This window comes from Meleagris gallopavo, chromosome 26, assembly GCF_905368555.1.
Source record: "Meleagris gallopavo chromosome 26, MGAL_WU_HG_1.1, whole genome shotgun sequence".
Classification (NCBI taxonomy): Eukaryota; Metazoa; Chordata; class Aves; order Galliformes; family Phasianidae; genus Meleagris; species Meleagris gallopavo.
In genome coordinates this window covers 6,331,557-6,357,970 of record NC_139429.1, presented here as the reverse complement: position 1 = coordinate 6,357,970, position 26,414 = coordinate 6,331,557, and the positions used below count along the sequence as shown (strand labels likewise).

The following is a 26,414-nucleotide window of genomic DNA, read 5'->3' as shown; positions in this document are numbered from 1 at the left end:
GCAATGTGACCATCTGCCACCATTGGGGCAGGGAGGGAAGTGGCTTAGAAATTCATCTGCCCGCATGAAGTAGCAGGTCTTGAAAATGGTAATAGCCATGATAGGCCAATTACAAGGTCATAGAATCCTAGAATCACCAAAGTTGGAAAAGACCTACAAGATCATCCAGTCCAACCGTCCACCTATCACCAATAGTTCTCACTAATCCATGTCCCTCAACACGATGCCTAAATGTTCCTTGAACACCTCCAGGGTGGGTGACTGCACCACCCTGGGCAGCCCATTGCAGTACCCGACCACTCTTTTGGCGAAGTAGTCTTTCCTAACGTCCAGCCTGAATCTCCACTGGTGCAACTTGAGGCCATTCCCTCAAATCCTATCACGAGTTACATGAGAGAGAGTTAACAGTGAAAGTGACTTATCTGTGTGGGACATCCCTGACTTGGCTAACAGTGCTGCAGGAATAGAACAGTGTTCACATAGCCTTTCTTGTGAAATGGTCCCTTGTGCTTCAGGAATCTCTCTGACTTTCTGTTACGGACTCTTCCTCCTGGTTTTCAGTGTGTACAGAGGCATTGCTAATAAAGAACAGACCTCTTCCCAGGCCATGGAAAGGAAGGTGCTTGCAAAGCAAAGGCAGGCAGGTGTGTGGAAAGCTAAGGCAGCTGTGGGCTTGCTTAGCAAAGGGAAGCATGTGCATGCTTCCAAAGCAAAGGCAGGTAGGTGCTTGCTTGCTTAGCAAAGGCAGGTAGAGGCATGTGATGCAAAGGCAGGTGGGTGCTTGAGAAGCCATGTCACGTGGGTCAGAGCTGAAGGTGCCTGAGCTGTGTGAGAGCTCTGAGAGTGGGATGTAGAGCTCATGGCCAAGGAAGAAGCCTTTGGTCCTAGCCCCCTGAGGAGAGGGTGAGATTGCTAAAGGGAGGCAGGATTCTTTGAGTTACCTGAGGGGTCTAGAAAGGGAACTGAAAGGTTTGGGGCTCCCTTGCTGTGCTCTGCCCAGGCTATGACAGTGCTGGGGTTTGTTTTGGAGTCACTCTGAAAACAAAATGAGGGTCTGAAGCCCTGCAACTCTGCTGCCAGGGTTGCAGCCCAGCGTAGGCGCCCTGTCCCCACAGCTGCTAACCATGTTCTTTCCTTCTCTGCAGTGACCACGGCCAGCCCCACGAAGATGCTTTACGTCACGTCAGACACCAAGCTGTCTGCGTGGACCATGTCTGTGATGGGTGAGGCTACCACAGTCCCTCGTAAACTGCCAGGCATCCAACCTTCCTCTTCCTCCAGCTCGCCCTGTCACCTTTGCTACCTCCCCATGTTGTGTCATGTCATGGAGATCTGTGTTGCTGGGGCAGGCCTGAACTCTCCTCCCTGTCAGCAGGCATGTTTCTGAAATCTCTGCTCATTTCCTCATCCTGCTGGCTTATTCTGTATTTACAGTTTGTGTCCTTTATTTTCTTGGGTAATTTAGGACTGGTTTAAAGCAGCTGTATTTGCTGTTGCCTTTGTCTGCAGTTACCCTTGTGGGTTATGGTGATGGGATACCCTTTTGGGTTAGGTTTAAAGGTCAAGAGTTACCTTTTTATGGACAGGGAAATGGTGGAATCACCATCCCCAGAGGTGCTCAAGCAGTGTTTAAGTGTTGTACACGATTTAGTGGGAAGTGTTGGTGATAGGTGGACAGTTGGACTGGATGATCTTAGATGTTGTTTCCAACCGTGGTTATCCTATGATCTTAAGGTTTACAGTTCTGGATTATGATGAAGTGTTAGCGTTTAGTGCTAGAGCTAAGTGCTGAGGGTAAGCCTTTGGGGTTAGGGTTTCATGTTACTGTTTTTCTGTTAGGTTTAAAGGTGAAGGCTTAACACTTGATGTTAGTGATGGTGGGGGTTTGCCCACCTGGTTGGGGGTTTATGACTTGTCCTTTTTAGTTAGGGACAACGGCAGCACTTTTGCAATGGGAATGAGGGTTAAGCGTTAGCATTTTGGATTAGGGTTGAGGAGTATCTTTTGTTAGGAGGAGTGTTAAGGATTAGCCTTTTGGGTTAAGGTAAAGGGTTAAGGGTTGTCCTGTGGGGTTAATGCTAAGGGATGATGTAGTGGAAATGCTGAGTCATGGCTTGAAACCTGATTTTTCACCTGATAGAAAGGCAGGGCCCACCCAGGGGAGCTCAGAAGCATGCAGTGTTTCAGAATGACAGAAGGGCTGGAGCCAGGATCCACCCCTTCCCAGCCCTCATTGAAGGGTTGGCAGTAGAGGTAAGGGGATCTCACTGGAGATCCCTGCCTACCTGAGTTCTTCTGAAAGTAAGCAGCATCTTGCCTTGATTTCTGTGCCCACGGCTGTTACCTTTGAGCAAATCCTTCCTTGCTGCAGCTCCTCTGCTGTCATGCCTGTGCTTTCCATCGGGCCTGGCCTCGTGGGGCTCAACCTTGCTCAACCTGACGGATAGATGTGTTGGTTTGGTTGGGGTGGTTGGTGGGATATGTTAAAAGCAAATAAAGAAACAACAACAACCAAAAAAACACTACCTGATAAGTTTTGAAGACATCTGCTTTCAGTTTAAGAATAATGATCTTTGATTTCCACAGACAGTCAGTGCCTCACAGATACCTGAAACTTCTGTAAGAAAATCGGATCAATTCTTGTGACAAGGCAGTTGATTGATGTTGATGGGCACTTCTGTAAAGTCTATAAAGTGCAAGTGAAAGATCTTGATTTATTTTCCCTGGAAATAAGATGAATCTCATGCTCCTACGGGGCCCATCAGATGGAGACGTGGATCAACAGTGTTCTAGTGATATGGGACTTCTCTGGTAATAAACGTTCCTTTCATCAGGGTAGATGACACAAATAGAAGGCAAAAACCCGCATTTGTTTTTTCTAAGCTCCAGAAGTAAACAAGAGCTAGAAGTTAACCTGCTTTGTCTCTTACTTTCCTGTTCTTTGCTCTTCAGATCATCTGTGGCAACCCAAATCCCAGAACTGCTTTTGTTCTGACTATAGGGACCTTAATGATTTGTTGCCTCCAGTCCCATTCCTCTGGGTTTTAACATGAGACTGATCAATTTGCTGGAGCAGTCCTAAAATACACATCTGTGTTTGACCAAGGGATCTAAAATACTCTCTTTCAGTGAGGGGATTCACAGACTCCTGTGTATGATTTTATTTATCTTCAGTAAGATAACTTCATCAAGGAAAGCCATAAACATCATACAACAGAAAGTTCCAGGCCCTGTAGACATCCATATGTCTTTCCACGATTAAACTCACATGTACTGTATGGAGATAATGTAACAGTGCAGCAATAATAAACCTCTCAGACATGCTTGTGTTTGAGGCATTTAATGTATGTGCAGAATAAATGATTCAACATATCCAAAGCTATATATTAACAGTGGACAAACACATTAATCTTTAAATAAATACCATAATAATAATAATTAAATATATATATATATAATGATTATCTAAACTTAGGGAAAATAATGCTGAGTTGAATCCCATTTACAGGTAGAAATTCAAATATTCATATTCAGGTGTTTACTCCCATTGTTCATTCTCTGTCAAATGCCACCCGGACTCCCCATGCTGCCATAGAAGAGCACAAGTTTCCAGATGATTCTTTGTCATGTCATCTCAGTGTGTGTGCCCTTGATGCCTTGAAGCAATCTGAATTGCACGGCTGGGCTCAGGGAACTACACCTTATCCTAAAAGCTTTCCTTTTTAGGAGGAGGTTGTGTCATTCAGACAGTTCACTTCTTCACCTAGTTTGATAGTGTTGATGATGTCTGAGGAAATTCCAATTGTTTTTACTCCTTAGTGCCATTTGACTTGTTTTTCAGCAACATTGGCAGAACATTCAGAATTTTTTATAGGACTAGTCTGCCTGCACACAGAAGTTCAGATGGGATTCTGAAGTTTCATTCAAGTTTGCCCTGATCTGAAAAGAAAGTCTGTCCTTGCTTGCAAACATATCTGCTAAGGTCAGCAATCTAGCTCCTAAGAGGTTTTCTATCACAGTTTTGTTGATGTTTCATACTAGTTGGGTCATGAGAGCTTGATATGATAATCCATGCTGTAAAGGAATTCAGGAGATCTTTTAGGACAACCTCTTACTCAATTCAGAGTCAGTTATGAGGTCTGACCAGGTTGCTTACGGCTTTGTCTAGGAGTAGGTCTCTTGTCTAGGAGGAAAATCTCCAGGGATGTAGACTACAACTGTTCAGTGTCTGACTTCCAATGCAGTGCGTGGAACCTTTTTTCATCGAATCATAGAACAGCTTCAGTTGAAAGAGACGTTGTATGGGAATTGCTGAATCGTGGCCTGAACCTCTGATTGATCACCTGAGGCAAGCAATGAGTCAGCCATGGGAGCACAGATGAAGGCCTGGCTCCATCTCTCCTAGACCCATTTAAGAGCTGACCACCAGTAGAGAAGGGTCTCTTCTGGAGATCCACTCTGCTGGAGTTTCATAAGTGAGCCCAGGATATGGGTAAGTGTCCTATCTATTCTTTTTTTGTTATTAAAACCTCCTTTGCCTAACTCTCTTGTTTATTTCATAATTATAGCATCTTAATATTCAATGATTATACAGATGTCAAAGATCATCTAGTTGCCACTCAGTAAAGCCAGGTTGCCTTGGGCTCCATTGAACCTGATCTTGATCACTTACAGGGACAAGGTGACTACAGGTTGAAATGGATCTCTGGAGGTCGCTTGGTCCACTCTCTCTGCTCAAGCAGGGACCCCTAGGGCAGGGTGCCCAAGAGCACGTCCAGGTGACTTCTGAACATCACCCAGGAAGGAGATTCCACATCTCTGGGCAACTAGTCCCAGAGCTCCATCTCCTGCACAGTAAAGAACTGTTTCCTGATGTTTAGATGGATCTTCCTGTGTTCCAGTTTCTGCCCATTGCCTCTTGTCCTGGCAGTACTGAAAACAGCCTGGCTCTGTCTTCTTTCCATCCTCACTTCAGGTACTGTTAGGCATTGACAAGATCCTCCCTCAGCCTCCACTTCTCCAGGCTGAATAATCCCAACTCTCCGTCTTCATAGAAGGGGTGCTCCAAACCCAAGATTACCTCCACAGCCCTACACTGAAGTCATAGAATCATAGAATTACTCAGGTTGGAAGGGACCTCAAGGATCATCGAGTCCAACCACAGCCTAACTATAGTACCCTAACTCTAACAACCCTCTGCTAAATCATATCTCCGAGCACCACATCCAAACGGCTCTTAAACACATCCAGGGGTGGTGACTCAACCACCTCCCTGGGGAGTCTATTCCAATGTTTAACCATCCTTTCAGTAAAGAAGTGTTTCCTAACGTCCAACCTAAACTTACCTTGGCGCAACTTGAGGCCATTTCCCCTCGTCTTGTCACCTGTCACCAGTGAGAAGAGACCTACCCCGCTCTCACTGTAAGCACCTTTCAGGTACTGGAAGAGAGTAATAAGGTCTCCCCTCAGCCGCCTTTTCGCCAGACTAAACAGCCCCAGCTCCCTCAGCCTCTCCTCATAGGGCTGACTCTCCAAGCCCTTCACTAGCCTCGTTGCCCTTCTCTGGACCTGCTCCAGTCTTTCAAGTATGTCCAGATCTTTCTTGTACTGAAAGGTTCAGAACAAGACACGGTACTCCAGCTGTGTCCTTGCTGGTGCTGGGTAGAGGAGAAGGATCACTTTTCTTGAAATGCTGGCAATATTTTGCCTAATGCAGCCAAGAATGTCATTAGTTTTCTAAGTTGCGAGGGACCATGCTGACTCCTGTTCAGCTTGGTGTCTACCAGAACTTTTCTGCAGTGCTGCCTTCCTGCTGAGTGGCCCCATCATGCACTTGTGCCTGGGGTTGTTCACTGCCAGCTGCAGGACCTTGCACTTCTTGTTGAACTTGTCACATACTTGTCAGCCCACCCTTCCAGCTTGTCAAGGTTCCTCTGAATGGCTGCACAGCCCCCTGGTGAGTCAGGTCAGCCACTCCCCACATAGTTTTGTGTAATCTGTGAATTTTCTGAAGGTGTAAACTACTCTGATGTCCAGATCCAGTACTGACCCCTGGGCTACTCCACTCCTCTCATTACTGGTCCTAAATCTGACTTTGCAGCACTGAACACAACCCTCTGGGTCTGGCCATACGGCCAGTTTTTGACTGTAACAACCATCTGCTCATCTGGTCTAAACCTCCAAAAACTAATTGTTTTATTCTCCGTTAACTATCCTACCTGGAGATTTGGTAACTACTGCCCAAAGCATTTACACTCCTCGCAGAGATCAACGAAACTATCTGCTTCACCAGCTCCATTCTACAGATTTGTGTTATTTTCTGCCTGGGCTGCAGTGAATATGTCATGCAGCCTGTCAGAGTTTATGACTGCTATTTAGCTGTATGCTTCCCACTGCACAAAGCATTTGCATGAGAAGTGTTCTCTCTACTCAGCTAGCCCTTTCCTCATGGGTTTGTGGTTTTCCAGTGTCATGGTTTTATGTTTTTTATGTTTTTTTGTTTTTTAGTTCTCAGTATTCCGCATCAAAACATCATGTAGTGCACTGGGAGTTAAAGTGTTAATGTTCCAATTCCAGGTAGCTGTCCCTATGCATTACAGAAGCCATGGGATCTGGCCCTTCCAGGTGGGGCAGTCTCTTACTGCCTGGCAGTGGGTGCTGGAGGTGCTTTCCTGGCCGTTCCAAGCTTGTCAGGTTTGACTCAGTCTCAGGAACTCTCTCTCCTGTCTTATTTGATTTATTAGTCTTGATTTCAATCAGATTGTATTATATTGTGTTACCTTGCATTCCGATATCATAGTTAGTAAAATAAGTTTTCCTCTATAGATTGTTGCCTCTGTTATTTTGTTTTCCTCCCTTCCTTCCCATTTTGTAGGGTGGGGAGGGGAGGGGCCTCCTACCCCCCTGTCACGGGCGTAAATTGATCTAGTTAAGTCCATGACAGGTTTTTTGGTGGAGAATGTGGGCAGATTCTGCTTTTTAGCTTTTAGAACAAATCTCTCTCTTTGCTCTTAGAGAGCTTCGTTAGGGAGCATTATCAGTAGTTTAGGTTTCTGTGCTGGAAAACTTGACCTTGAAAGACCAGGCATGCTGCCAGTATTCTGGGATATTTGTAAACTTTGAGCACTGCTTAGTCTGGGTAGTGCCTTTTTTCCTTTTTTCTTTTTCCTCCTTCCTCTTGTCAGTTTCAATTCATTAACACCTTTTTAATAGACACCAGCAATGAACCCATTTTTCATCGTGAGGGTGTTGAGTAAAGGATTAAAAGCCATCACATTACTCTCAACTTATTAGCGAATTATCCATGTCATAATTACTTGTTGTGGAATTGTGTTCATATATAACTACCTAAAGGCCTTGACGGAGACACCTGCATGGTACCTATATGCAATGTGCTATGATTTGAATTTTGATCTTTACATCCCAGATGGAATGGCTAATTTTACGAACAGCACGATGTTCAGACCAGTCTCCAGGCTTTCTTCTCAGTTTGTCGACAGTTTTCAAATCTCGAATACTCATGTTGGCGTGCGTGCTATTACTTTCCTGGATTGTATTCCATCACAAAGGGAAGGAGTCTCCTCCAGAACCAGAGAATGCTGACTGGCAGGGAATATGGAGAGGTTTAGGAAAGATCTTAGAAGCATGGGGACCCGCAATATCATGGGATTTTACTCTTGAACACCTGTGGGATCCTGAGAAACTAAGTCAGTATTTGAGTCAGGGACTGTGCAGCTTACATAAATCTAAGGAAGTACAACTTATTTGGGGTTTGGCTTGTGCTTACTGCGCCCTATATAATACCATCTGGGAGAGAGAGAGTTTCCGAGCTGAGGTTCAAGCCAAAGGGGAAAATCTCCAAGTCAAATCTGATCAATTACAGGAGACATCAGTAACAATATCAGTTGCTCCTGCGGAAGGCAAGAAATGGAAACGAGTGTCCACGCACCTAGAATGGAACAGAGAAGAAGCAGAGGAGGAGGTAGAGGAAGATCCAGGTGAGGGGCCCTCCTCAGAACCACCACCATCTCGAAAAGCAAAAGGAAAAACTAAGAGACATGCAGAAGAGACTGATGAAGAGGAAGTCTCTATTACTACTCGTCGGCCTCTGAAGATGACTGAAATCCAGAGCTCAAGAAAGGAGATTACATGGGGGCCGAATGAAACTCTTGTTTCCTGGTTGCTTCATTATTGGGACTGTGTAAATACTTGGGCCAAAGATCATGGCATTGACTGGATTTACCATATTCCCTACCATGCACCAGCCTCCGGTAAAATTGAACGATACAATGGATTGTTAAAAACTATGCTGAAAGCAATGGGAGGTGGTACATTTAAGCACTGGGAGAAGCATTTAGCAGAAGCCACCTGGTTAGTCAATACCAGAGGATCTATCAATCGTGATGGTCCTACCCAATCCGGCTCCCTACATACTGTAGAGGGAGATAAAGTCCCTGTTGTACATGTAAAGAGCATGTTGGGAAAGGCAGTTTGGGTTCTTCCAGCTTCTGGAAAGGGCAACCCTCTCCGTGGTACAGTTTTCGCCCAGGGAGGGGGGTAATGGAAAAAAAAAAAAATGGGTGGGTAATGCAAAAAAAAAAAAAAAAGGGGATGTTCAATGTGTACCACAAGGAAACTTGATGCTGGGGGAGTGCAGTCGGTAATGCTATGTATATGTATATAGATGTGTGTAATGCATTTTAACCATTTTTTTGTTTATTCGTATGTATGTGCATTAAGCATGATGTAGTGCATTAAGCATGATGTAGTGCATTAAGCATGATGTAGTGCATTAAGCATGATGTAGTGCATTAAGCATGATGTAGTGCATTAAGCATGATGTAGTGCATTAAGCATGATGTAGTGATGTAGAATAAGGGGTGGAATGTCATGGTTTTATGTTTTTTGTTTTTTCGTTTTTTGGTTCTCAGTATTCCACATCAAAACACCATGTAGTGCACTGGGACTTAGAGTGTTGTTTAATCAATGGATATACAGATGGTATAGATATATATCCAGGAGCTTGGCTAATACAATTTATATCAGAGAAATAAGAGAAAGTCACTCACCCTGTCCTGGGCTCGCGAGATGAACTCCTGATGGAGCGGATCTCCAGAGAGATCCTTCCCCACTGGCAGTCAGCTCTTCAATGGGTCTAGGAGAGGTGCAGCCAGGCTCCACCCCTTCCTGCAGCACAGCTGAATTGCCTTCACCTCTGCTCCCGCTGCTGACTCATTGCTCACCTCAGGTGATCAATCAAAGGTTCAGGCCGTGATTCAGCAGCCCCATACAAGTGTTAATGTTCCAATTCCAGGTAGCTGTCCCTATGCATTACAGAAGCCATGGGATCTGGCCCTTCCAGGTGGGGCAGTCTCTTACTGCCTGGCAGTGGGTGCTGGAGGTGCTTTCCTGGCCGTTCCAAGCTTGTCAGGTTTGATTCGGTCTCAGGAATTCTCTCTCCTGCCTTATTTGATTTATTAGTCTTGATTTCAATCAGATTGTATTATATTGTGTTACCTTGCATTCCGATATCATAGTTAGTAAAATAAGTTTTCCTCTATAGATTGTTGCCGCTGTTATTTTGTTTTCCTCCCTTCCTTCCCATTTTGTAGGGTGGGGAGGGGAGAGGAGGGGAGAGCAGGGGCCTCCTGCCCCCCTGTCACAGGCGTAAATTGATCTAGTTAACATCCAGCCATTCCTCTTCCAGTCATTCTGGTTAGCACTTTCTTTCTTTGGCTGTAATTTCAGTCACGTTTTTTGTAACATTGGTTCTTTGACTACTCTTTTCTTCAACTCCATCTCTGTGGTTGACATGACAGCTTTCATCACCTCTGTTTTTCTTATTCTTGGATCATGTTCATTTTCCCTTATCACCTACACTTACAACTTACAAAGGAAGGGATTTGCCTTACCGATGCAGGCACTGTGTCATAAAGGTCTCTGTGCAAGACAGTTGTCTGCACTGTTGCAGTAAATGGAATAGGCTGACTTTTAGCTCATAGAGTATATGGCTAGAGAGTTCCTCACTGGGAACCTTCTCATCTTCCTGGTCACAGTGCATCCCACCCTCCAAATGCCCATGTACTTCTTCCTCTGGGTCCTGTCCTTCCTGGATATTTCCACAGCATCCACTGTCATTCCCAAGATGTTGGTAAGCTTCCTGTCAGAGGGCAGGAGAATTTCCTATGTGGGCTGTGCCATGCAGCTCTACTTTATCATTTTCTTGGGGGCCACGAATACTACATTTTGGCAGCTATGGCCTATGACCGCTACGTGGCCATATGCAACCCCCTTAGATACGCCATCATAATGAACAACAAAGCCAGGCTTTCCCTAGTCCTGCTGTCGTGCTGCAGTGGTAATGTAGTGTATTTTTCTTTTACCTTGACTGTTTTTAATTGCTCTGATAAGCTGAAACAAATCAGGAAATTAGATGTATCTCAGAGTGTACAAAGTTACTATCTGTCCACTTTTTGTGTATATGAATTACTAATTAGTAACTCAGCATTTCATGATACATCACCTTGTATCACTCTGGGGATGGACGTTTTTTCTTTTGTGAATCTTTAACCTTGCTGCATGGAAGAAATATGCATTATTTCATTGAGAAAGATACTTTCTCCACCCTGACCCACAACATCTTTTAATAGGTGAGCATCTCGTTATTTGACGGGCGGAAAGGCAAGAGAAAAAACTACATTCCAGTCTTTGTTTCCAAGCAAAAAAGCAAACAAACAAGCAAACAAAAACAAAGACATTTTTATACAGTAAAGTCATTGCAGCAGAGATTACAGTTGTCTTGGACAGATACCTCATCACCCAGGAGATAATGTCATTGGTATTCTGCATCTCTCTTCCACTAGTTCCTTTAGCCATGAATAATGTTTTTGGCAAAGTGACTGAAAGCACTTATGTGTAAGAGACGCCAAGACACAGGAGTATTCATTTAGGTAGAGGGAGGAAGCTCTCTTTCTCTGTGAGAACCCAATCTCCTGCACAGCTAATGAATGCCGTTTCGCCTGGTACTTGAGAGCAGGTTGGCCATGTTTCTCAGTGTTCTTCTCCCTCATGTTTTCATCCAGCACACAGACACAACTTGGAGCAAACTCATCATTTACTCTTCCAAGAGTGGGTAGGAACAATATGTGTTGTTTGGTGAATTTACCTCAACAGAAATAAAATATCACAATGAGCATGAAAATACCTCACTTAGAATTCATTTTTCACTGAGCTTTCTTGCTGCCTTCTAGGAACAAATAGTAGAAACAAGTATGATTGCAAATGTATGAACTGCCTTCTTTAGAAGTAAAGAGATCTTGCTGAGCCCCTGGTCCTGGCTAAAAATTCTAGAAGCCAGAGCTTCCCATGTTTGTAGACATCATAGACTGTCACTGTCGTGGCAGCTGCCAGAAATTCCAAGTGGAAGAGAATCTGACAGGCTTCTCTCAAATGGGTTCCATCTTTGAATTGTTGTCTTACATCTTATCCTCTCCTTCCACCAGTTTTGTTTTTTCACCATTGCCTCTCATCCTGTCAATGGGTGTGAATGAGCAGAGTCTGGCTCCATCTGTTTGGACTCATTTGCTTTCCTCCTTTATAATTTAGGTGAGTGCACTCAGAATATTCTAGTTAATCCTGATCATGAGTGAGCTATTGACATCTACACATACATCATGCACTGCACCTGCAAATCCAGCAGCAGAACTTCTATACATGGCATCCAGGGCACAAGGCAGCTCTTTATGATAAGTCCCTTAGTTAGTTAGCTAAAATACAGATTTATTTTTCTTGTCTCTTTGGAAGACACCAGGAGGAGTTTCCAGGCCACCAGACGTAGATGCACAGAGATTTCCTTCAGACTTGCAGTCCCTGTAGCTGGCTGTGCCTGGAATGCTGCCAGGGTCTTCTCTGAGCCACCAGATGCTGAAATAAAAATAAAGCACTGTGAAAGAATATTTTAAAATACAGAGACTGCTGAGACTCCGATGGAAGCACATTCTCCAGCCCTCCCCCCATCTCAGCAGGAAGGCACGGTAGCAGGCCTGCTTCCCAGCCCTACGTCCCTGGGTGTGCATTTGGCTGCATTCCTTACCAGGCAACTGCCCAGGCGCTGCAGCAGGCAGCTCCACCTCTGCCGCAGCTTCCTGCAGAGGTCAGCCCTCCTCCTCTGTGTTACAGCAGGGAGGATTCTGCTCCAGAGCCACTCCTGTGCCCGTCTGCTCACTGCTCCTGCCGCAGGCTGCATTCTCTGGTGAGTTCCTCTCTGCATCCATCCTTCCAGCCCTGCGCTGTTTCCATGTGCACGATCCTTTCTCTGTGCTTGCCACATCCCGGAAAAAGGCTCACTAGTTTCTGTCTGTCTGTCTGTGCTGCCGTGTCCTGTCAGGACAAGGGGTACAGGAGAAGTGTGACTGTGCATTTATGTTTCTGTGGGCAGTGAGTGTGCGTGTCTGTCCTTGCTGCTCTCAGGGCTTCTGCACATGACTAAGGAACAAGCGTGCCCTCAGAGAGAGTGTAAAAATGGAACTGGCTTGTGGTGATCAGTTCTAATGGTGCCTGCATGTCTGGGACCTCCACAGCTGACGACCAAGATATGCAAGTTAAGGTCCAAATTCTCCTTGAGACATATACACAGAGATGGTGATATTCAACAATTCAGAATTATACAGAACCAGGGTATACAGGCATATCTATTTTCTTAATGGATTCCTTAAAGTTGATCGTTGGTAAATCAATAATTCTACATGAGCAAGGAATCATATGCTTTGTCGGTCCTCTGCTTGTGATAACATTCACCAGTGACTTGGGCCATTCAGGCACTTCCTCCTCCTTTTCTAATTCCCCCAGAAGGTCCTCTGATTGAATACCCTGCAGCTGCCCCCACAGCAAGGAGCTCAGACTGTGTCTTCCTTAGTATTTCTTTTCCGTATAGGCATTTCTCACTGGGACCTGTTGATTGCAGTGCTGGGAGCTGCTTATCCCAGTAAGGAGGATGCTCAAATGCTTTAGAGCATCATTTACAAATGACTTTTCCTATAGCTGGCACAGTAAAGAAATTGGGTATATAAAAAGGATGATAGAACCATAAAATTGTTGAAGAATAGCATGAAACATGGATGTTTGGACATCCTGTCATATCCAAGATAGAGACATGGTGCCAACATGTATAGCACAGGACATATGGGAGACAGGCATCATTCTGCAGAGGCAGTCAGACTGGATTTCCTTTTTTCTGTGAGACCACTCACCTGCGCTACGGCTCCATGATGCAAAGCTATGACCACTGAGCTAGGGCTCTGAGCAGTTCAGATCAGTGATATGTACAAGGACTAGCTGTCTCTAGATACCGGTCTTTAGGCGCTGAATTGGCCTATCAGTCACGAACTTGGCGGTATTTAGCATCCTCTTCCTCATGTTCTACATTTGCTTATCAGCTCCTTCAGTGCTTGTCTGCCTCCCGCTTCCCTGGATGGCCATCCATGTATCCAGCTATAAATTTATTCATCTGTTCTCTTGCCCAGTTTCCTATATCTTCACATTTTCCTACCATTCAATCCTGCTGCCACTAAATACTGCCCTCCCCTGCCAGCCAGCAGTGCCACCTTCCTCACACAAATCCATGTATGCATGCAGCCACCCAGACCATGCTTCATCTGTTCTGCCTGTCCAGCCCTCTGTCCATTTCATCCTGTCAGCACTGGTGCTAGTTTTGTCTAGGTGCAACTGTCAGTGCTCAGGCCCAAGCTCATGCTCTTGCCTCGTGTCTCAGCCTGTGACCCACCATTTCTGCCACTTTCCCTGTGGTCTCACATGAATTAAGCACCACCACACCCTGGAACCAAGAGATATTTTTGGCACCTGCAATTCCCATTCCACTAGTTAGTCTCCTATTAATCTGCTCGAAGGCTCTTGAGAGAGGGACAAAATGATATGTGATGGCAAAGAGCCATTTTGGCCATGATGAATATTGGTGGAGGCGGCCCACTTTTTGTCATTAGATCTTCATAGCTCAATTTATGCCCTTTTCCACACAGAACCTGTCTTCAACCAGTCAAGATGAGAATAAGTGGTACCCTGAGCAAGCAGAGGAGGTACAGAGGTGAGCTGGGGTCAGGAGGGTGGTGTCTGTGAAGAGTGGGGAAGATTTTTGCTGGGAAAGTGATGTGGAAAGGAACTCTTTTCTTGGATGGCTGAGAGGGAAGCACACCTTACCATGTTCTGGGAACTCGAGGACATGGCCTGTAAGCACCCTTCACTTATTCTGAGTTGCATAGCAAAAGAAGTGTGGCTCATTTCACCCATAGTGCTGAGGGCTTTCCAGAGAAGCCATCAAGAAGTGGGGGGATGATACAGATTTTCTGTGACTCTGCCTTTGATGCTATGCTAAGCACCCCTGATATGGTCCCCCCTTCCTTTCCAGCAGTGCAAAATGAGTGTACATCTGATTAAGTTAATCTCACCGAAACATTAGTCTCAAAGAAGGTGATGGCTTAGATAGATGAGGATCTGTGGTCCCAGGGAAACACGTTGGCTGCCTGGGGGACCTTCTGTTGCTATTTGTCAGTTCTGCAACAGCATTTCTGTGGCAGGTTTGAGCACACAGCTGTAGACCATTGCAAGCAGACACTTGAAAGTTAAATTCTCTACAGGCATTCAGGGAGTCTTACAACTGCTGTGTCTTCCTCAGGCTTGTTCTCAAGAGGAACATGGTTCTTTTCTTCCTATCCTGAAATGGAGCTTGAATCTATGACAGTAAATGTAACCATCCAGGACTTTGTGGCTGATGTGGTATCTGAGATGTTCTTCTGCAATAAGCAGCAAATCTCTAGGGAGATCATGTTCATCTTTCCTGTGGACTCTGACACTGTTGTACACACCTTCCATGCCACTATGGGGGACACTCGTGTTGAAGCAATGCTCTGGGACAAGAAGGAGGTACTCCAATGGAGTCAGGGGGAGGTGGACTGGACCTGGAGTTAAGTTTGGAGATAAGAGAATGAAATCTATGTGAGACCTCAGCGACATGTTTTTTCTCCTTTTTTTTTTTTTTTTTGTGGCAGGCACAGCAGCTGTACAAAGCCACTCCAGGCATGGAAAATTTGAGATATCTGCAGGATCAGTGGGATCTTTGGGGTCCAGTGTTCGCTTGTTTTTTGGGGACTGTGCCTCCTAATGGAGAGGTGGCCATCAGCCTGTGCTATGTCCAGGAGCTTCCACTGCATCCTGATGGAGCTGCCAAGTTTTGCTGGCCAAAGAAGCTATTTCCCCAACAAAAATTCATCAGTGAGTGATCCCACAAGTGTATCCATCTGGGAGGAGCACACTTCTCTCAAGTATCCCTCTGGGAAGGATCCCATACCTAAATACATGGCACAGTTAGAGAACCTAAAAATTCTCCCTCATATGTGCCAATTAGAAGTCCTCCAATTATCCCCATATATCCCCAGGCAGGAGATCCCTGCAGATCCCTATGCACAGCCCCCATGACAGATCATAGAATCATAAAATCATATAATAGATTGGGTCAGAAGGGACCTCAGAGATCATCTAGTTCCAACCCCCTGGCCATTTGCTGATTCTCACCCACCAGCTCAGGCTGCCCAGGGCCCCATCCCACCTGGCCTTGAGTGCCTGCAGGGATGGGGCACCACAGCTCTCTGGGCAGCAGTGCCAGCGCCTAACTGCCCTCTGAGGAAAGGACTTAAATGAGTATTGTTACCCAGGCCATTGGGAGTGAGGGAACCCTGTTCCTGTCCCCCAACATGGTGACTCTCCCTGTCAATCTTCCAAACATTCTCCTAACTCCTTGTCTTTCCCAGTTCTTCTCTTTGCCTTGAAGGGGCTTCATCAATGACCTCCACACACACCTGTCTTACCTCACTAAGACTACCTGTATTCTTCCCCTAGTAGACCTGTCTTACAATTTGTCCAGGCTTCTCTCATCACCCCACAATCACTGTCTGCTGCCATAGGTTCTTCCCTTTCAACTTCACACACCTCTTTGTCCCTACAGGACAGTACCTATCTGAAGAGGAGATATCAGAAAATCTGTACTTCAGAATCCGTCTGCAGTCAGCCCGTGGTGTGTCACATATCGATGTTAACAGCAGCTGCACCCCTCTGCAGTACACAGCTCCAGATTGGACATCTGCTGAGGTTTGGCCCTGAAAGATGCCAGTTTCAAAGGAGGAAAGAAATGAAGGGTCTGCAGTCTGCTGATGATTCTTTTTCCTCCACACATCCCACTTGTTCTCAGGTTTCATTGAAATCATCACCCTGTCTCTCTGATAAATTGGAATTGTTGGTGTATTATGGAGGACCTCACAATCTCAGTGCTGTGGTGGAGAGCAGAGACCCCAAAGCTGCACCTGGTGAGTGTGGAGGGCAGAACTGAGCACCAGGTGCTGGGGAGACTTGAAGAATCTGAGGAACATTCGAGCAATAAGTTTATCAAATTATAGAATCACAGAGTATCCAGAGTTGGAAGGGGCCCACGCTCATGTCCAGCTCATGCTTCCACACAGGACTACCTAAAATTAAACCATATGCCTGTGAGTGTTGTCCAAATGGTTCTTGAACTCTGAACTCACAGCTTGGTGCTGTGACCACTGCCCTGCAGAGCCTGATCTATGCCCACCACCCTCTGGTGTAGAACTTGTTCCTAACCCCCAGCCTGACCCTTCTGTGACACAGCTCCATGCCGCGCCCCCAGCTACAACTGGCCCTTTTGGCAGCCAGGGCATACTGCATAGCTGATCATCAGCTTGTCACTGACCAGAATCACCAGATCCTTTTCTATAGGGCTGTTCTCCATCTTCTCATCTGTAAGTCTGTACATCCATCTAAGATGATCCTATCCCAGTTGCAAAATCCAGCAGTCTGCTTCTTAAATTTCATACAATTGGTGGTTGCCCAGCACTCTAGTATATCACAGTGTCTTTCCAAGGCCTCTCTATGATGAAGGGAGTCAACAGCTCTTTCTCATTTAGTATCATAAGCTGGAGCTGAGGGCAATGTGTATGACAAAAGCAAAGAAACAAGAAAAAGTGTTGCAACCTAAGAATCCTCCTCCTTTCCCTCACACACTTCAGGTTCTCTGCTGGGGGACCCTGTGGTGATGGTGACACTGAAACCCAGCATTCCTGAAGTGATGCCCAGCCCAGGCCATCTTGGGGAATTCCTCTTTCTCATGGACTGCAGTCTCTACCAGGATGCACAGGTACCATCTGAGAATGCCATCACTATGGACTTCCCTTATTTCTTATGGCTAGATAGTCGGCAGTCAAGCTGCTTTATGGGGGCAGAGGTTCTGCCTTGATTCCTCAACTGAGCTCTGCCCATTCCTCTTCCTGTCCCCAGAACACACTGCTCTTCCTCCTCAAGAGTTTGCCTCTGGGTTGCTACTTCAACATCTACAGTTTTGGGGCCACTTTCAAAGTCTTCTATCCGTGAGTTGGGGGTGATGATACGGCAAGGGCAAACGCAGTATGATTTTTCTAAGTGAAAGTATAGGATAAACACTTTCTACATGCCAGCTATAGAGCAGGATCATTTAGATGCAATGATAGAGTAGTTCTCCTTTCAGCTTGCTTCTAGAATACTGGTAGTGAGGTAGGGAATGGTCATATGGGGATAGCTGTGGACCAGATTCTTCCTCTCTAACACACTGCACACACCGTAGGCAAAGTGTGGAATACACGCAGGAAACCATGGACAATGCTGTGGGACGCATCTCTTCCATCTGCCCTGATCTTGGGGGCTGTGATCTCCTGGGTCTCCTAAGGTCTATCTACAGCACCCCTCTCCTTCGTGGACTTCCTCGCCAGGTAGCAGGGGCAGAGGGTTGTCGGGGTGAATGGGTGTAAACAGTGGGGCAAGGGTAGATTTTAGAGCTCAACATGAGTCATTCTGCTAACTTTTGTATTGAGAGTTGCCACTGGGACACTCTCATGGCAGAAAGTGACACCATCTTTGGGTGGGCAGCTTTGGAGAGTTTCTGTGGTTTCTGTAAGTACCTGCACCTGGGGAAGATGGGTCTTCCTTGTGGGGGGCCACTTTGTGCTGAGAGATGTCCTGATGTTAATGACAGGAGATACACAATCTCTTTCTCTCCCTGTTTTAAGGCGAGTAGGCAGAGAGTAAGGGAGTGAGTTGGGGAAAGCTGCCTGCATTTTAGAAGGGTGTCTTTCCTCTGTGGGGAGCCATGAAATCTTCGATCCCCTCTTCTCTACCTCAGCTCTTCATATTCATCCAAAGGAAGGTCTCCAGTGAAGAGCAAGCTATCATGGCTGAGGTTCACCGTTACCGGGACTACCATCGGTAATGAGGGAGCCCTATTCCTGTCCCCCAGCATGGTGACTCCCCCTGTCAGTCTTCCAAACATTCTCTCAGATCCTCATCTGTCACAGTTCTTCTCTTTGCCTTGATGGGATTTCATCAGTGATATCCACACACATTTGTCTTACCTCCCTGAGACCATCTATACTCTTCCTCTAGTAGTCCTTCTTTCAGAATTTGTCAGGCTCTTCTCAGCATTCTTCCTCTTCCCTCTCTAACCTTCCTCTCATTTTCTGTACAGGTGTTTCTGTTTTCCTACAGACAAGTGTGAGAGCTTTTACATTTCCCAGGCCATTGCTCTGGAGACCAAAGGCAAATGTGTGTGCATCCACTCCAAGATGACCATGACATCCGAGGTAATGATCCAGATGCTTCTACTTTCAGTGTTCCCCCTGTTCTATTGAACACTTCCTACAGCTCCCCTAGATGTGCAAGGAAATCTAAATACCATCATCCACCTCAATTCAGAGACTCTCTCCAGTGGTATGTTTTCTTTGCATCTCCTCATCAGGCAGTGAAATGCCTGCAGCAGGCCCTGCAGCCCCTGGCAAGTGAGATCTCACTACACTGGGACCTTCCACCAGGCTTGGAGGTGACAGTGATCAGAAAAGCTCCTGAGAGGATCTTCCAGGGACATCAGAGCATCATCTATGCCCAGATCCATGGGCAAGCACAGGTAAAGTGACTGCTCGGATCCAGGAATCATATGTTCCCAGGCAGAACTAAAGGACCCACTCACTCCCTGTTTCACCTCCTCAATGCCGAGAGTCCTTCACCTCTGCTAGATGGGGCGAAACCAGTATCATGCCTCTGTGAGTCCCTTTCTTTCCCTCAGATGTAGGAGCCTCTGCTCCTACAATAGATATCTACTAATCTAGTGTATCAGTGAGTGAACCTAAGTAGCCAGTCCCCCAGTGCCCTGCAGATGAACTTTTCTGTGGTTCTTTTACTTGTGCCACCAGGATCCAGAGGCGGATGTGGCAACTGTGACCCTTCAGTATCGTGTGGGCAGCCAGCCCTTTCATTACACACTCAGGTTCTCAATGTCCCCATCAGCAGATGACAGGTAAGAGGGTAATACCATTGCCCACAAGGCAGAGGGATATTGTTTAGGGTTGGAAGAAGGAAAGCAAGTATCATTTGCATGCACACCCTGAGAAGGGAAGAGACTCTGGATATGCAGTACTCACACCTTGTCCCCTCTGCCTTGACCAGGAAGAGGACCTGGGTGACCACTGCCCCCTGCTCTTTAGTCTGTGTCTCATTCATGTCTCACCTCCCTCCTCAGCATGGAAACAAGGACTAATTCCCCAGCAGGTTTCCTGTGCACCGCATAGCCATGATGCATCTGCTGTGGAAACTGGCCTGGCAGGAGACAAGCAAGTCAGAAATGGAAGACATCTGGCACAGTGCAGTTAAGCTCAGCCTCAGCCTGGGGGTCCCCTCTGCCTTCACATCAGTTGTGGCAGTACGCATGGAACAGAGGGATACTGGGCACCGTGGTAAGGACAGAAAAAGCAGGGATAGGACTGGGAGGGGAAGGTGAGACTTGCTGGTCTGATGACTCCTCACCATCAGCAGCCCCATATCCTGTGGGCCTGACCAGCTTTTTGCCTCTCTAAAATGCATGAGACTAACTCCCACTGCCCCTCTTCTTGCCTCCACCTCCAGATTCTTTGCTTGCAGATCCTTCCATGCTTCTTTCTCCCTCTTGCAATCTGGTTCCCTGCCAGCTCCTCTGGTTGTGTGGCTCCAGACCTGTATGGTTCAAGTCCACCAAATTTTGGATGGTCCAGAAGTTCCAGCTCTGTCTCGAGACGCTGAGTCCGAAGGCCTCTCACACTGAGGTATTGTCCCAGCTTTCAGCACACTGTAAAGGTAAGGAGAAAGTTCTTATCAGGGGATTCTCTGATGTATTGCACAGGGGTTAAACTCTCCTTTCAGCATTTATTTTTTCACCAGACCTCCTGATTGTCAGTGCTCTGGGGATGGATGGAGAGATAGCCAAAAAAAATTTCTACCTCTCCACTCTGGGCAAGAAACTAAGAACCAACTAGTTCCTTGAATTAATGTGAGCTCCAGCTATCTTATCACTCTATTCCAGCTCAGAATATTCTACAGTTCTAAGTTTGTCACAAAACATCTTCAGGGTCTTGCACCACATCCTTATCTTTAAATTGGAGAAATATGGGTTTGAGGGGTCCACTTTTGGAGTGACCTATGTACAAGACTATGGGGGCCGATGATTTCCATCGCAAGGTCTCCAAGGAACTGATTGGTGTAGTTGCCAGGACACTCTCCATCACATTTAAGAAGTTGTGGCTGTCAGATGAAGGCCTCAGTGACGGGAAAAAGGGAAACATTCACTCCTATTTGTAAAAAGGGTAGAAAAGAAGACTGGCAAAACTACAAACTGGTGAGCCTCACTTCTGTGCCTGGGAAGACCATGGAACAGACCTCCTGGAAGACATATTAAAGCATTTGAGAGATGAGGAGGTGATCTGAGACATCCAGCACAGCTTCACCAAGGGCAGGATAGTGTCTTACCAATCTGGTGGCACTCTGTGATGGAGTGATGGCATCAGTGGACAAAGCAAGAGCTACTGATGTCATCTACTTCCACTTCTACAAAGCCTTTAACATGGTCCCACATCACATTCTTATCTCTATTTAGGTGAGATATGGATCTGAAGAATTTACTATTCAGTGGACAAGTAATTGGTTGGATGGTCACAGCCAAAGTGGTGTTGTCAGTGGCTCTTTGTCCAGGTGGAGGCCAGTGGCAAGTGTTGTCCATGGGTGTTCATCTTCAGACATGTACTCTTTGGCATCTTTACCAATTATACAGGCAGTGGGATCGAGTACACCCTCAGCAAGTTTGCAGATGACATCAAAAGGTGCTGGACCTGGACAAACTGGACCTGAATGAACTGAATGAGGTTCAGTAAGACCAAGTGCAAGGTGCTGCACCTGGATTAGGGAAATGCACGGCATGTACAGACTGGGAGAAGAACTCGTGGAGAACTTCTCTTGCATAGATGTACTTGGGGGTTCTGGTGAATTGATTGACACAAGCCAGGAGTGTCAGGAAGCACAGAAGCCAACTGTATCCTGGACTGCATCACAAGAGACATGGCCAGGAGGATGAGGGAAGTGATTATCCTGTTTTGCTCTGCTCTTGTGAGGCTCCATCTGGAGAACTACATCCAGATCTGGGGCTTCCAGCACAAGAAAGAAAAAGTAGTTGTTAGAGTAAATCCACGGGAGGGCCACAGAGACAATCATAGGGCTGGAGTACAAAGAATGACTGAGACAGTTGGAGTTGCTCAGACTGGGGAAGGCTTCAAGGAGATCACACTGCAGCCTTACAGTACTTAAAGGAAGCTTATAAAAAAACAACTTTTTACATGGCCTGATAGTGAAAGGTGATGGTTTTAGACTAAGAGAAGGGAATTTAGGTTAGATATTAGGAGGAAATTCTTTACTCAGAGTGTTATGAAGCACTGGAACAGGTTGCCCTGAGAAGCTGTGGATGCCTCATCCCTGGAGGCATTCAAAGCCAGTTTGGGTGGAGCCCTGGGCAGCCTGAGCTGGTGGTTGGAAACTCTGCCCATGGGTGGAGGGATTGGAAATAGAAGGTCTTTAAGGGCCCTTTCAACTCAACTCATTCTATGATTCTATTCTATGAACCACAGAATAGAGATAGTGCCTGAGACACTGATGAGGACAAAAAAGGACTTTCAGGTGAGGCATCCAGAATTAGATGAGCCTGAATCTGGTGTCCAAGTAGAGGGGAAAAGACATGTAATAGTTACTGGAAACTCTCTCCTGCAGCGTATGGGGGTACTCAGCTGGTAACTCAGCTTGATATTTCTGAAGGCATGTTGCTTCTCAGAGGTCAGGACCAAGGAACTTTTAGATGCTGTCAAGGTTCTTTTGGCTCATGGGCCTATCACTGCTCTTTCATGTGGACAGCAATGACACTACCAGGAATAAACTGGAGCGCTGGTGGAGAGACTGAAAACCATCAGAGCCTACATTACTTCTGCAAATATGTTTGCTCTTCTAATGAAGAAGAATGCAAAGTAAGTGCAATGGGGAAGACCAGAAGACAATTGAGGGCACAAGGGATAGAGCAGATGTTTAGGAGACAGAGGAGGTTGTCACATTTCCCCTGAAAAAGCCATGTGATATTGGAGGCATCTCAAATGTTTGTAGAGAAATGCACAGAGAATGGGGTACAGATAGGAGGATAACTGTACTGCTGCAGAAACATGATCTCTTCAGAGTTCTAGAAATCTGGCGGGTAGTTCTCTTGATTGGATTTCTTCTATGGATTGACAAAATAAGGTGGATGGATTGAGAAAATATAAGGTGGGAAGCTAAGAAGAATGGGTCATACTTGATGCAAATGAGAATCATAGAACCATAGAATTACTCAGGTTGGAAGGGACCTCAAGGATCATCGAGTCCAACCACAGCCTAACTATAGTACCCTAACTCTAACAACCCTCTGCTAAATCATATCTCCGAGCACCACATCCAAACGGCTCTTAAACACATCCAGGGGTGGTGACTCAACCACCTCCCTGGGGAGTCTATTCCAATGTTTAACCATCCTTTCAGTAAAGAAGTGTTTCCTAACGTCCAACCTAAACTTACCTTGGCGCAACTTGAGGCCATTTCCCCTCGTCTTGTCACCTGTCACCAGTGAGAAGAGACCTACCCCGCTCTCACTGTAAGCACCTTTCAGGTACTGGAAGAGAGTAATAAGGTCTCCCCTCAGCCGCCTTTTCGCCAGACTAAACAGCCCCAGCTCCCTCAGCCTCTCCTCATAGGGCTGACTCTCCAAGCCCTTCACTAGCCTCGTTGCCCTTCTCTGTACTGAGGTGCCCAAAACTGAACACAGCACTCGAGGTGAGGCCTCACCAATGCCGAGTACAGGGCAGGATGACTTGCCTGATCCTGCTCACCACACCATTCCTGATACAAGCCAGGATGCCATTGGCCTTCTTGGCCACCTAGGCACACTGCTGGCTCATGTTCAGCTGACTGTCCATCAGAGCACCAAGGTCCCTTTCCATCAGGCAGCCTTCCAGCCACACCTCCCGAAGCCTGTAGGGTTGCCTGGGGTTGTTGTGACCAAAATGCAGGACCGGACACTTGGCCCTATTGAAACTCATGCCGTTAACCTTGACCCATAGATCTAGTCTGTCCAGGTCCCTCTGCAGTGCCCTTCTCCCCTCTGGCAGATCAACACTCCCTCCCAGCTTGGTGTCGTCTGCAAACTTACTGAGGGTGCACTCAATGCCCTCATCAAGATCATTAATGAAGATGTTAAACAGAAGCGGCCCCAGTACTGAGCCTTGGGGGATACCACTCGTGACCGGCTGCCAACTAGATCCAACTCCATTGACCACAATTCTTTGGGCCCGGCCATCCAGCCAGTGCTTCACCCAGCAGAAAGTACACCCATTCAGACCATGGGCAGCCAGCTTCTCCATGAGAATGTTATGGGGGACAGTGTCCAAGGCCTTACTGAAGTCCAGGTAGACCACATCGACAGCCTGACCCTCATCCACTAAGCGGGTCACCTTGTCATAGAACAAAATCAGGTTTGTCAGACAGGATCTACCATTCATAAACCCATGCTGACTGGGCCTGATCTCCTGGTTGACCTTTAATTGGTCCATGATGGTTCCCGAGATTATTCGTTCCATAACCTTCCCAGGCACGGAGGTGAGACTGATAGGCCTGTAGATACCAAGATTATCTTTCCGTCCCTTTCTGAAGATGGGCGTCACATTTGCCAGTTTCCAATCCACTGGGACATCCCCGGTTAGCCAGGACTGCTGAAAAATGATGGACAGTGGCTTGGCAATCACATCTGCCAACTCCTTCAGCACTCTAGGGTGCAATCCATCTGGTCCCATGGACTTCTAAGCATCCAGCTTTCGCAGCAGGTTCAAAACTATCTCGTCATGGATCATGAAGGGCTTATTCTGTTCCCCATCCTTATCTACCAGCGCAGAGGGCTGCGTTCCCAGGGAGTAGCAAGTCTTACTATTAAGGACTAAGGCAAAGAAGGCATTAAGTACCTCAGCCTTATCCCTATCCTTGGTGACCAGGTTGCCCTCGGCATCCAACAAGGGATGGAGATTCTCCCTAGCCTTCCTTTTGCTATTAATGTGTTTATAAAAGCATTTACTGTTTTCCTTTACCTTAGTGGCCAAGCTCAGTTCTAACTGTGCTTTGGCTTTTCTAATTTTCTCTCTGGATAGAATCACAGAATGGTTGAGGTTGCAAGGGACATCTGGAGGTCATCCAGTCCTAATTCCCTCCTCATACAGGGTCACTAAATCTGATTGCCCAGGACCACGTATAGAAGACTTTCAAGTATTCCCACAGAGGGATACTCCACAGCCTCTCTGAATACCTGTTCCAGCGCTCTGTCACCTACATAGCAAAGAAATGTTTCCTCATGTTCAGATGGAACCTCCTGTGTTCCAGTTTGTATCCCTGTAATCTTCCTGGGATCTACAACCCACTGTGTACACATTTCCTTTTTTTTTTTTTTTAATTTTAGCTTCACAAAGAAGTAGTCCTGACTCAGTCACACTGGTCTTTCTTTTCCATTGCCAATTTCTTGTACGTTGGAATTGAGAGCTTCTTGTACCCTAAGAAAAATGTCTTTAAATATATCTAAGATCTCTTCTGCTTCTTTATTGCTGAAAGCAATTTCCCAGGAGATCCCACCCATCAATGCTTCAAATAACTGAAAGTTTGCCTACCTGAGGTTTAGGGTCTTGCCTTTTAGCCTGGCCTATACTCCTCAAAATCATCACTTCTACTGGGGCATGATGCTACATTCAGCCCTCTTCACTGAGTTCTCTGTATTGTTGTAACACAGTAACACGTCTCTTGTTGACTGGGCTTTCTATCCTCTGGATTAAGAATCTATCCTCAACACAACCCAGGAGTGTGAGAGTCCCAGGGGTCTCCTAGGCTGCTTGCAACTTCCTGTACCTTTCTTCCAGAAGATGTCTAGGTGGTTGAAATCTCCTAACAGGATCAGAGCCCACTGGCATGATGCTTCCTGTGGGTGAAGACATCTTCCCCCTGTAACAAACATCAACCATGAAGTGTCCTTTGTTGAACTGACTAGCCAGTGCTTATCTCAAAGGGACTATGTAAATATTTCTGTTTTCCAGAGCAGGAGTCTTCCCCTGAAGAGCAGATGATGGAAGAACCAACAGCTTTTAACACCAGTTGGGACTGGACAATTTCACCACTGTCAACAAAACTGTGTAACTTCTCGAGTATCAGGGTAGTAGTGGCACTCCAGAAAGCAAATGGGTCCTGGGCCCTCACCTCAGCCCTGATCTCTGCCTTGGGGCTCAGGAAGGCTGATGTTGAGGGACAAAGTCTCAGTAAGGTAAGTAGATCAGTGTCAAGTATGGGGAAATGTCACAAGATGACCTTTTCTTAGCTCCAAGTTTACAGTCTGAGTTGAACAGACAGGAGATGAAAACCTTCAGTATATAGAACCTCTTTACTTGTGGAAAGGAAAGATTGGATCACCACAGGTGACTTTTTCATGGTCTGATAGTAATAGGACAAGAGGCAATGTTTTTAAACTAAAAAGGGGAGATTTAGATAAGGTGTTAGGAGGAAACTTTTTACTCAGAAGGTGATGAAGCTCTGGCACAGGCTTCCCATAGAAGCTTTGGAAGCCCCATCCCTAGAGGCATTCAAAGTCAGATTGGATGGGATCCTGAGCAGCCTGATCAGGTGGATGGGGGCCCTGCCCATGGCCAGGGGGTTGGAATTAGATGATCTTTAATGTCTTTTCCAACCCAAGCCATTCCATGATTCTGTGATTCTATAAATCCATGTCTAAATCTATGAGACTATGAGTGTATGATTCTATGATCTGAAAACTTCCTGGCTTTGATGGTTTTAGAAGCCTAAATAAATTTGTGTGTGTGGAAGTCTTTTTTTCAGACGAAGCTTTGTCCAAAGGTTTATTTATCTTTCTTCCCACTAATTGTTCAATCTCTTCCCTCTCTCCTCCCCAC

At 46.2% G+C, this 26,414-nt stretch overlaps 1 protein-coding gene and 1 long non-coding RNA gene across 18 annotated transcripts in view; one reads left to right on the top strand and one right to left on the bottom strand.

Moving 5' to 3' along the window:
- LOC104914378 (von Willebrand factor A domain-containing protein 5A-like) overlaps positions 1-26,414 on the top strand; it is a 38,723-nt gene that overhangs the window by 3,366 nt on the left and 8,943 nt on the right. For 7 of the 17 annotated variants that reach the window (XM_085209514.1, XM_085209512.1, XM_085209513.1 and 4 more), the window contains 16 exons: positions 1,146-1,223; positions 14,034-14,098; positions 14,687-14,934; positions 15,060-15,282; positions 16,013-16,155; positions 16,256-16,370; positions 17,091-17,218; positions 17,359-17,447; positions 17,681-17,825; positions 18,236-18,318; positions 18,578-18,692; positions 18,848-19,012; positions 19,299-19,402; positions 19,651-19,838; positions 20,008-20,214; positions 25,548-25,771. In XM_085209514.1, coding sequence (XP_085065640.1) covers positions 1,146-1,223; positions 14,034-14,098; positions 14,687-14,934; positions 15,060-15,282; positions 16,013-16,155; positions 16,256-16,370; positions 17,091-17,218; positions 17,359-17,447; positions 17,681-17,825; positions 18,236-18,318; positions 18,578-18,692; positions 18,848-19,012; positions 19,299-19,402; positions 19,651-19,838; positions 20,008-20,214; positions 25,548-25,771 — 2,320 coding nt within the window. Of the gene's footprint in view, positions 1-1,145; positions 6,694-7,882; positions 9,562-12,109; positions 12,251-14,033; positions 14,099-14,121; positions 14,241-14,686; positions 14,935-15,059; positions 15,283-16,012; positions 16,156-16,255; positions 16,371-17,090; positions 17,219-17,358; positions 17,448-17,680; positions 17,826-18,235; positions 18,319-18,577; positions 18,693-18,847; positions 19,013-19,298; positions 19,403-19,650; positions 19,839-20,007; positions 20,215-25,547; positions 25,772-26,414 lie in introns of those variants that run through there. The other 10 variants (XM_085209516.1, XM_085209523.1, XM_085209518.1 and 7 more) reach the window with 8 other exon arrangements.
- On the bottom strand, positions 10,690-25,648 carry LOC146542779 (uncharacterized). Its single transcript, XR_014879785.1, has 3 exons — positions 25,363-25,648; positions 12,092-20,206; positions 10,690-11,922 (listed from the first exon to the last, which is right to left on the bottom strand). It is a non-coding gene; the product is annotated as an uncharacterized LOC146542779 (long non-coding RNA).